This window comes from Gobius niger (genome assembly GCF_951799975.1).
Source record: "Gobius niger genome assembly, chromosome: 20".
Classification (NCBI taxonomy): Eukaryota; Metazoa; Chordata; class Actinopteri; order Gobiiformes; family Gobiidae; genus Gobius; species Gobius niger.
In genome coordinates, this window is record NC_136871.1 from 23,771,212 (window position 1) to 23,783,219 (window position 12,008).

At 42.2% G+C, this 12,008-nt stretch overlaps 1 protein-coding gene across 3 annotated transcripts in view; it reads right to left on the reverse strand.

Moving 5' to 3' along the window:
* cacna2d2a (calcium channel, voltage-dependent, alpha 2/delta subunit 2a) overlaps positions 1–12,008 on the reverse strand; it is a 180,854-nt gene that overhangs the window by 66,053 nt on the left and 102,793 nt on the right. For 2 of the 3 annotated variants that reach the window (XM_079579515.1, XM_079579514.1), the window contains exons 5-6: positions 9,833–9,877; positions 2,439–2,577 (exon numbers count right to left, since the gene is read on the reverse strand). In XM_079579515.1, the coding sequence (XP_079435641.1) occupies positions 2,439–2,577; positions 9,833–9,877 (184 nt within the window). The remainder of the gene's footprint in view (positions 1–2,438; positions 2,578–9,832; positions 9,878–12,008) is intronic. The other variant, XM_079579516.1, reaches the window with a different exon arrangement.

Below are 12,008 nucleotides of genomic sequence, written 5' to 3' on the forward strand. Positions count from 1 at the left end.
GCACCGGGCTCAATCAAGAGCTCTTTATTCTGAATCTGAGAAGAGGAGAGAGAGAGGGAGAGTCTGTGAACCGATTACTCGTACAAAATGGCTTGGTGAACAATGTACAGCCCTGATTGCTCTATTGTGAGTTAGCCGTGCCCTCTGACATCTCGTCCTGAACCCAGAGTGTCTAATTCTGACAAGACGCACAGCTGGAGGCCATTGTCCCACACAGGTGGCATACAGCAGTCAATTGTTCAACACGCGAGACAAAGAAACGCACAATAACAAAGAAAAATGGCTTCTGTAAAATGTCTATCAATCATGTCTGTCTGTCTTGTGCGTGGCCTGGTTTTTGAAGTCGTTTGGAGATTGGCACAGACTGTCCCCGAGGTTACAAAAGGGGCCCATGCCAAGATAAATAAGATGAGATAGGAGGTACATGTGCTCCAGTGTGGTAATAGAAAAGGTGCAGACGGAGGAGTGCCATGGCTGTTGTTTACTGGCGCCTGCAGACAAGGAAGGGCTTGTCAATAGGAGACAAAGCAGACAGGTGTGAGAGTGTGCGTCATCTGAAGTGGTAACCTGAAACAAAGAGCGCTTATCAGCTAAAAGTAGAACCAAATGTTCGAGATTAAAGTGGGGGACAGACACGATCATGAATGGCTTTAAAACCTGATCTTGTACCTCAGCATTGATATTTCGTTTTAGTACTCATGCATGCAAAGGACACTTCATCAAATTGATGGAGTCGTGATAAATGCAGTTGTCCGGCGATGGATTATCGGCTTTAACCTCTTAACCCCCACCTGAACCGAGTGCATTTTCTCCAGATCAGCTTTCACCGAAATCTAAAAGCTTCTCGACTGGAGCATCAGGCCAGTGTAACGCTTCATTTGAGATGCTCAGAGCGTCACGTTTTTGTCATGTTTTTGTCTCTTTTTATTGCAAAATGTTTATGTTGATTTTTTTGTGGCTCTGTTTTGGCTTTCTCGTCACCTTTCAATTGTGTTTTTGTCGCTCTTTTGTCAGTCTTTTGTTGCATTTTCATCCTCTGTTTGGTCACTGGTTTTATCAAGAAGCTTTTAGATGTGGGTAAAGCCAAACTGGAAAAAATGTGCTCAGTTCAGGTGGGGGTTAAGAGGTTAAAAATGTGGAGAACACTTCCAGGTTCAACTCACTAGGCAGCAAAATCCAGAAAATACAAAGGTGTTTCAGCCCACAACATAGACAGAAGAAGAGAACAACCAAATTAAACAGGGGGATTATTCAAACCTCCTTGAATTGAGCAAAATACAACTGTAGGCATGTTTTGAAGAGGGAACAATGTCATAACATGGCGTTTTGATATGACTGTGTATGGTTTAAAGGGACTATACCGAGTTTAAAAATGTAAAACATAAGTATTTTCCTGGTCGCCTCCCGCGGGAGGTGTTCCAGGCATGTCCTAGTGGGACAAGGCCTCGTGGAAGGCCCAGGACACGGTGGTGGGACTATGTCTCCGAGCTGGCCTGGTGTCGCCTCGGGGTCCCCCCAGAACAGCTGGAGGAGGTGTGTGTGGATCGGGAAGTTTGGGCATCTCTGCTGAGACTGCTGCCCCCGCGACCCGGCCCCGGATAAAGCGGAAGAAAATGGATGGATGGATGGATGGAAGTATTTTCCTCCCCTTACATGTTTCAGCCATGTCCTAATGTGTAGAATGAGCTCAGACCTGTTCACCACAACTGCCTCTAAAATCCTGCACTGTCACTCAAAAAGGTGTTAATTCGGGTCCGAAGTGCCGTCATGCACGAGCTTAATATAGAAGCTGCAGTTACACGTATGACCTGAGGTGGCAGTAGTGAGTATAAAATGGCCAACTTGCATCTAGTCTCTTTAAACACTGCCTGACAAACAAAAAAGAAAAACAAAAAAAGTGGCCACCTGGATGTACCTGATTGTTCTGATCTGGGTTTGCTGCATTTGCTCAGGTCTAGTTTCAGCGAGACTATGTGCCCAAAGAATGAGATCAGCTGAGTATCTGAACATCCTGAATTTGACCCGGTTCAACACATTTCTTCTTCCCTGATGGCACAGGCGTATTCCATGATGACCAGTGTTGGGATTCATTGGGCTCACATTGTGCAAGAGTGGGTCCGGGAGCGTGAGACATCATTTTGCTACCACAGAGTCCAGATCTTAACCTCAGTGAGAATCTATGGGATGTGCTGGAGAAGGCTTTACAACCAAAAATATCAGGGACCAATCTCTAACAGTCAAGCTTAAATGCGCATATTTCAAAGTGTTCATGTTGATAAACCTATGGTGTCCCCAAACACACTTTCTGATCATTTCTTTCTACATCACTGACAGTACAAGTCACAAACACGATGCCAACCCCTTTTTCAGGGAGTGCTCTTGTATATGAGCAATAAGCTAAAGTCAAAAGCGCAGGGCTCCAACATGAGTGTACTCACAGCCTTTGTAGATGTCGGTGGGGATCTGCACGGCGCTGGAGGAGTAGTTGACCTTGTTTTTAAAATTGGGATCATCCACAAATTCCAGCTCTAAAGACGTGGAGCTCTCCAGCGGATTCTCCTCCTCTCCATCTTCTGTCTGCAAAAACACACGCGCACCAATCACACAAGTTAGACCTATATGGTGGACCAGTGGACCCAAACAGATGCATGGCCATTGACCAAAATGAGCCTACATGCTGGGCCGAGTACACCCAGTTTCCATAATTAATATTTTCTCTTTCTCTCTAAATCTTGCTAGAGAGTTAAAATTTAGACGCTGCTAGTTTCACTAGCGAAAACAGTTTTAGACCCATAGAGAGACATTTCAATTATACCCATCGTCATTTATACCCCTCGCTAATTACAAATAAACCATGGCTGTTTTCCATTTCTTTTATTTTGAAAACAGTCTTTTCTACCAGTTCATTTGTTTTCTCTTGAGTGCAAAGCTCAAATAAACCTGTAGGAATTCATAAAAATGCAGGAAACCGAGTTTTATCAGGACAGTATTGGGTATCAAAGAAGTCAACAGATAAAGAGTGACATTTATGAGCTATTAATCTTGATAAGTTATCAATGGAGAACAATCTCTGTATTCCCAAAGGGGAGAGTAGATGTGGGAGAAAATCCGGCTGCTTTTCTTTTCCTTCTTTCATTTAACAAATTTACATGCAGCGCAGGTTGGATAATGCATATTGATTTTATTAAAATATTAAACAGGACTTCTGTGATGCTTTGGTTTAAGGAATAAAAACAATACAGGGGTGTTGTTAAAAGAGTTATATCATTGCAAAATCGTATCATAAATATCCTTCACTCCTGAAGTCACTCTAATGTATATAATATTACTCAAAATCAAAATGGATTATTTTAACTTGCCTTGTACTATTAGTTTTTTATTTATTTATTGGATTTTGTAAGATTTAGGTTTACTGAGCTGTTGTGACCAAAAATGTGTCTAAGATATTATATTTGCTAGGGATGCACCGATACCGATACCAGTATCGGGCATCGGGCCGATACCACATGCTTGTACTCATACTCGTACTCATTCATGAGGTCCCGATACCATAAACCGATACTATTTGACTTGCGGCCAGCGCAGCTACGAGGCGCAGCTCTCAGCTGAGGAGAGAAGAAGCAACAAACTGGAGAATTCTTTAGTGGAAATACAATAATCCACATAGAGCTGACTTTATTACAGACGACACTCCCTAAATCAGAGTCTGAGCTGGATTTAACCAGAGCTAAATGTTGTTCGTGCTGCAGCGTCTGCAGTGTTTACAACATACAGGTTAACGTTGCTAACTCGCGGCTAGCGCAGTTTTGGCCATTCTGACACCGTTTTATGCCCAGGGGTTTATTCTTCTGAAAAACTAACCCAGCAACTAAAAATTCCTCAGAAAATCCAAATTAAAGACATACAGCATGTTTATATTGAGCGAAAATGAGCTGCAGCAGAACAATGAAAACGCTGTAGCTACTCGCTAAGTTGCTACAAACACACAAGAAAATCTACAGGAGCTGAAGTAAAGACGAAAAGAGACCATTTAAGTAACATCTCTATTGTTAAATAAAACTATATAAATGAATAAAGCACAGGAATTGGGGAGCTTTAGGACATGGGCTTTTCTGTCTATGATGGACAGTGCAATAAAAATTAAAAATTATATTGAATGTTGAAGAAAATGCCTTGTACTCGTATCGGTATTCGGTATCGGCGAGTACTTAAAACCAAGTACTCGTACTCGTATCGGTTTTAGAAAAAGTGGTATCGGTGCATCCCTAATATTTGCTGAATATTATGAAATAGCAAAAAATGTATATAATTGCATTATATTCACATGCAATTTATAATAACAGTGTTGGCACAGGGCTTTCATTTCAGTATCTACCTGTACATAGAGTATATTGAGTGTGTAAAACCCAGTTAGTTGTGGCCACAGCACACACAGAAAAGGGGCTGATGCACAGCCTCTTTATACATGGAGCTCTCTGATACTAAGCCATGCAGCAGTGGCACAGCATCACGCTGTTCCCTTTGATTCCACATCTTTTATTCTCCAAATCACTCCTTTGATAGAGCCACGAACTAACAAAATATGTGGCGTGATTGCAATTTGCTCCATCATTTAATAGACCAGCATGGGTTAATTGGATGCAGCATTATTAAAACAAAAAAGAAAAAAGTTTGTTTTTTTGGGGCAAAAATAAATCAAAGCCCCATGTCCAGAGAAGAACTTGATTGATGGCCCAGCTTTAAGTGACTATTAAAATGTAATTATACAATCTGTTGTTGGGACGAGGCATGAGATGCAATTGGAACATATATACATGTGATCTAGCTCTAGCGGTGTGCTTATATAAAGCAAATATGGACGTAAAGTCTGATATTTGTTTAGTTCAACAACAACAACATTGAGATTTATTTCATTTTAAGTGGGACAATGTATATTAATGAACATTAGGCCCGATTAGCCAAAAGGCTAGTTTTCATCAGTATTCCCCTGCCAGAAAACTAATATCTAAACATCATTTAAAATCAAAAGGATTTCGTGTCCCCCTTAAAGCAGTACTAAGTAACTCATGCCCCTAGAGGCCATAAGCGCCATTGCAGGTGTCGTAGCATGTTGCAGTTTTTTACTCATTAATTGTCCCGTGAGAGTAAATACTACGCTGACAGAAAAGACAAATGGAGAGAGGGATATTGAACTTCTTCGTGATTCTATAAGTGTGTATTGGGGCAAAATGTATCATAGGAGTGATCAGATACAAAGTTAAGAGCTGTTTCCTCAAGTTGAGTATATAGGAAACAATTATTTTCTATGAGGATGAAAAACCGCCATCGTCATAGTCAAATAGTGCTGTCCAACAAATACATTTCTGTAGTTTCCAGGGATTCGAATATCTACATCGTTTCATCGCTGTCATTTCTGCATTACTTCTGCAGGTCGTTAGCTCTCCTATTATTGACTCCATTAGCTAAATACCTGACTGGGTTACAGCTTTGACTCGGAGCCAAGTGCGAGGTTGAGCTGTTTGTTTATCGCTAATTCTGTCAATGTCAGACCAGGTTTTTTTCCCCCCCCCTCTCCCTGAGAAGGGCCCAATCATAATTAACGAAGGCAGCGTCTAATTAGAAGCTGAATAAATCTCACGGGGAAGACTGATTGGTGCATTTTGAGGCGCCATACACCACCTGTGCAGCCCAATCCATTACCCAATTTGTTCATTTTATCTCCACTTCCAAAGGTTTTATAATTAGGAGTCGAAGAGGCCCGAGATGACATTTCAGAGCCGCCCGACCCCCCACAGTTACCCCACATTAACCTATAACACGCTGCTGGAAGACCTATAGATGCATCGCCTCTCCTCAGACCTGACTTGTTTGCTTTAGTGCGACATCGACAGCTCGTTTCCATGGAGATATTCCAGGTAGTCCGAATACACTGACTGTAATCTTCAAATATAAATTGATCTGGGGTTGATTTTCTCAGTGGAAAAGTTAGAGAATAATGTTTATTGCCTTTCATTACATAATTGTGCAAAAGCTAGGCAGCGGGACACAGCCTTTAAATGAACCAAAAAGCGTGACTATTTGATCCAGTATCGCTCTTTTGCGCTTTCACACGGCTTCTTTCAAACGAAATGAACACACACAGTAACTTGAGTGACACTTTTTGTTGTTGTTGTTGAGCAGTCTGATAAAAGTGTCGGATTATGCAGTCGAACAGATATTTGCATTTCCTTCTACAAAGCTCTCTGTTCAAGCGTGTATCAGAGTCTTTCATCGGGAACATGGTGTGAATCTTTTGACCTTTTGTGTCTCTGTAATAAAAAAAATACTCAAACCAGTGACCAAAGAGAAGCAATAATGTCCAATTTGCTGACAATCCACCCGGCCACACAGGCAAATGGTGGAACTTATCACGTTAGAAATTAAAGAGCCTCATTCAAAAAGAAAACACACGTTGACAACAACATTAGTGTTAGCATTGGAGTTGTAAAATGAATTAGGTGTTTTTTGTTTTAAGTTAGGATCAATTGCTTACTTTAAACTCAAATGTATCCTAGTATAATAGTTTCTTAGTCTATTTCCTATACACCACTTACTGGGTACACTGATCAGGCTATGTTTGTTGTCCAGAAAATAACTAGGCTTGAATATGGAAGGCCTTCTACCAGAAAACAAACCACTAGAAGTCGACCGATATGGTTTTTCTAAGGCCGGTAAGATTTTTTGGGATTATGTTTTTGTGATGCCGTTATGCGATGCCGATATTTTTGGCAGATTGTACCAAATGTCTGGTCTACAATCCTTCAATCATAGTTTCTGTCCCAGCTTTGATTAGCCGCCGTTAGCATTAGCATATTGTTGCTAGCCGCGGGATTTTGAGACGATCGAAAACACAATTGCGGATGTTAAAACGAAGTCAGCGATTCAAAATGACATGCATGTCCGTGTTCATTGAGGTTTAGTGAAACTTCCGACTTTAGTCAAACTTGTAGCTAACCAATTTTCATTGTGATGTTTCTCTGTTCCCCTGAGGCTTAAGGAAGTTGTGGGAAGACTTTGCTCTTTCCAATGCAACAAAAAGGGAAACCTACTTTCAGTCGTGGAGATATCGGCGCGAGATCTGCTGATAGCCGATGTTGTAAAATCCCCAAATATTTGCCCCAAATATCGGCCCAATATATCGGCCAACCTCTCTAACCACTAGGCAATATTGATATCTGTTATTATTGCCGTATTGATTCATCTTTCTTTAAACAGGAAATGAGCTGCTGACATCTAAATCACAAGTACAATACTCATCTCTGATTGGTCGCTTGTTTAGCATCTATTTGAGGCAGGGGTTTGACCTCTGTGTGACCTACAGAGCTGTCTTTTGGTGGGATGGGGGGTTGTTGGAGGGGCGGGGGGGGGCACAACTCTGCCCTGGCCTTACTGTGCCATGTTAATGATGACCGATGTTCCCCAATTAGACGTGGTGACGGGCCCTAAAGCGCTGCGTCATTAATCACCGCGGTGGCGTTCACAAAGAGAAAATCACAGCATGATTTATGGCTCCTCCGGCTTCTCGTTCGCACTCTCTTCCCATCTCTATCTCATTCGGGCCCATTGTTTTTTTCTCGTCTGTGCCGGGGTGATCTGGCTCGCTCTGCAGTGCTCCTTCAGACTTAATTCGTCAGCAGGTGAGAGGCGAGGCTATGCGGGAGCTGTCCTCGAACATGACTTGGGTTTTTTGTAATAAGGACAACAGTTACCAGACAAAAGTTAGCATTCCAGATTATTTATATGGTCTTTATCTAAAGGAAGGAGATAATGCATGTTACAAAGCTTAAAAATAAACCTGAGTCACTCGTGCATATTTGAGAGATCAAAATCTACTACTGTACTGTAACCAAGAAGCTCTCTCCTTACCTCCATAGCTCCAGATTATCTTTGTCACAACGCACTGACAGTAGCAACATCCATGGAGTCGAAGAGACTGTGGAGGTTTGTTTTTGATGGGGGGCGAGATAAGGAAAAGCCCAACCAGGGACAGGAGTGGAAAATTAGCTTGAGCTAGAAGTTTTTAATTTTTGTCTTTTTTGTTGAAAACCTGCACTGGAACTATGTTGATTGCATTGTTCCTGATAACGAAATGAATGCATAGATAAATACATAAATAAATAACAAATAGGGACAGGAGATTTGCAGCACGTGTGGAACAGGAACACATGCTCAGGGAAATTGTTAACATGCTGTTCAAGCTTGATTTAGCATGTTGATTTAACCAACAAAATGTAAGATGTGTATGAGACAAAAAAATAACATATAATGCCTTCCATTAAACGCATACAATTCCTTTACTTTGCCACTGAAAGGTTTCTTTAAATATACAGCACATTTGTATTATCCCAACCAAAATGTTAAAGGCAAGTGCTTGAAAAGAATTCATATACTTAGTTCAATAGCATACTTTGTTCTAAAGGTCAAAGTCATTGAGGGCTGCTAAATAACAGCTTTTAGAAGAGCTTCAGAAAGAGAGTTTATACATGACCACCTCAGCAAGACGTTTAATTCCCAGAACAATAAGTAATGCCTTTTGAATTTCTTTCTATCATAATGATCTTAACTATAGCCTAGCCTCTTGTGCTAGGAGCGCACAGTGAGATCTTGCAGCACCATTAAGTGGGCTGTACGTGAGCTGGAAAACACTGATAGCCAATGGTGATGTTATGCAGAACAATCTTCTTCCACCAACCAGACTCTGCAGCTCAAGGGGCAGGGGTTATGGGGGAGTGGAGGTGGACGTGCTTTTATTTGGTTCGCGCTGATGCAATTACGTGAGCGTAGACTCACCGGGACTCGCGGTGTCTGCACTCGGACACGGACAGTGTTTAACTCACGGTGGGATAAATCAAGTTTTTAGTTTGACCCGATAGAGCTAATGAAAGCCTATAATGCTAAAGGAAGAACACGAGGTAGTGCGACATAAAAACAAGGAATAGAATGTGAGGCTGCCAAAGGAGAGCAGCGCTCAGCTATCTTTTTTTCTCAGCGACTCCCTCTCTGCAGTGGCACAGTCGAATAACACAACAGCTGCGCACATGCAAGATGACTGTCGCGTTTGGAGCAGCGTTGTCCTTGCACCAGGCGGAAGATCGGGCCCCATATGTCGCTCCATCAATAAATCTCTCTTATCAATGTGGTGTTCCAATTACACTTTAGGAAAAGGGGTGCCCAAAGTGTAGCCTGAAGACCACGTCAGATCAGATCATTTGATCTCACTACATTATTGTAGAGAGGGATCACTTGTCACTTGTAGCTGAAAGGGACAGGGCTCAGAGGAGAGGGTGTTGAGGAAAAGAGACATCCAGGACGAGGGTCGGGGTTTGAACCAGGTTTGAAGGGAGGACAGTCCAAAACTTTCACATGCACCTGCCCCTGCATTACCATTGTAACTCACCATTCTGCAGGATCCCCCTCACTACTGCCCCCAGAAGGAGCACAGGGGAAGCGGGGCATTGATATTGAGTTCAGTGAGTAGCATTCATACCCTTCTATTTATTCACATATTATTATGTTGAAGTCTGGTACTGAAAGTGTTCTGAAAGCAAAAGCACTTAACTGTTGAAACCACATACGATCTCAGACAGTATCAGACTCCTACATAATAAAATATGAAAAAATAAAAGAGGTTTTGGAACCCTCTATGGACGAGGTTGGGACACTGGAGGTGAGGTTGCGGGATAGGTCTATGGAAAAGGAGGCTTTGGTGGTTGCAGGTTTTTGGGGGGTTTTCGAGGCAGGCATCAGGAGGGAGCGTTCAGGGCTCAGGCAAGTCTGCATGGACTGTACTCACATAGTCAGAATCCGCTTTGGAATCGTAGTATGAAATGGCATTCTCCTGTTTGGAAAAGAAAAGTGGGGAAAAAAAGACAAAGAGGTGATGAGAGCAGAAACAGCTTTTACCTATCAACCCCGACTCCTAGAGAGCTGGAGAGAGCCACAGTTATATTCTATCACAGAATATAATCACATCACATACACAGGAAGTAGTAGTGTGATGGTGAAAGGGACTCACGAGAGGGGGGCGAGTAGGTAACCAGTCTGACCAATGCGATGTGATGTAGGCAGCACAGAACATGTTTGAACAACACTGTCGGAACATATTCAGAATGACTGTTTGAGAGAAAAGAAATGTGCAGGATGCTGCGTGGATGCGTGTTGCGGCACTATAAAGGCACAATGTCATGGAGTAATGCGGCTTGCAAGTGAGAAAGAAGAAACTTAAAGAAATATTACTCGCTCACTGAAGGCTTATCAGTCTCGGCTGGCTGTGTGTTCAGTCTAGGTGGCAAAGGATGACAGAACATAGTCAGAAAGGGAAGAATTCAAATTAATGCCATTGTTGTGGTGTGTCCTTTGGGTTTTAGCTAAAAAGAGCAGTGGTTCGCCAATTCTTCTTTTCAACTGAGGTTTGTTTGCTCCATTTTTAGTGCAAGTGCCATTTAAAGTTAGACACAAGTCACCTTGAAACCAGGACTAACTGTTATTAAATCGTGACTAGATCAGATTCAAAGTGTATACGGTTCAGATATGCTTAACCCATTTCACCAGAACATAACATTTAGTTAATTTTCTCCGTTTTGACATCTTGGACACAGGTTGAGACATAGGACACAAAAGTATTAATTTGAAAAACGGAAACATGAAAATAGAAACAAAACTATGCCAGAGCTGCTGAATTCAGAACCACTGGACTCTCCCCAAGTGTGTTTGTCTTTAGGTTCATTGCCCTATAGCCTCCTGCCTGTGTGCTGTCCTCTGTGAACTGTGCTTATCTGTCCAGGAGAAGGCAGGCGAGGGGCGGGATGGGTCGGGCCGCACTGAGCTGTGTCTGTGAGGTTGGTTCATTATCATGTGGAGGCGCTCTCAAGGGCAACACTGACGGTTCGAGACCGCACAAGAGCAGCAGTGTCTATGGGCCGAGGGGCTGGAGGGGTCATATTGTGACCGTGTAAAGCACTGCATTGGCTTTACTGTTTCAGATGGCGTCTGCTGTTAGACAGAGATCGATCGAATTACAGTACTCGTGTCTTTCCACACATTATCAGTTTAAAAAGTACTTTGGTGAAGTGGTCAAAGTCAGTTGTCAGAGGGTCGCCTAACTTTATTTCACCTACACCGGTGGCCACTACAGTAGGCTGAAAAACATCGATAGAGTAACATTGCAATCGAAAAAGTCAAAATGAAAAGTAAAAAAACACACCTACAGAACCGTTTGGTTAACTGTCAGGCCACTACTGAAAATCAGAATACATGTCAAGTTGTACAGAAGCCATGAGCGGAAAAGGATTTCCAATGGAGCAGACGGACTGACACAGCAAAAACAATCCTTCAGATTCTCTAAACTGCAGCTTGCACATCGACGACACTGAGATAAACACACAGTATACATAAACATTCAGAGGATAGTTTTGAGTCTCTGTGTATGATCCAGGAAGCACAGATCAAAGCTCATAAGCAGTAGAAGAAGAAACGACCAAAAGTGAACTTGAGCATGTGTGAAAAAGGTAGAACACAACTCCAGACATATGTTTTTGTATGAGGGAACCACGTTTACTAGACGTATTGTGTCATTTTTTAGAGTAGATTTTGCATGATATGTGAACTCTAAAATCTCATATGGGTTTAACATTACACCCACTACCAATTCAACCTATAGTCCATCGTCTTTATATACATCGTCTTTGTCACATTTGGCTTTTCCACATCTGTTAAAATGCATGCGCTTTGCTCAATAACCTTCCTCCTCTAATTATTGAAGCTTGGAACTGGCACAATGAGAAGCCGGGGTGCAATTTTCTAGAGGGTGGATATGCAAAATTGAACTGTTGAACCGTTTTTCCTTACTTCAATTGGCTTTTGCTGTAACTATAATCATAATCAGGTGGCTGAGGGGGTGTGTCTAATAAAGGGGCCGCTGAGGGCAGAGCACTGGCTGTTACACCATCAAAGTCCTGCTATGGCATTTC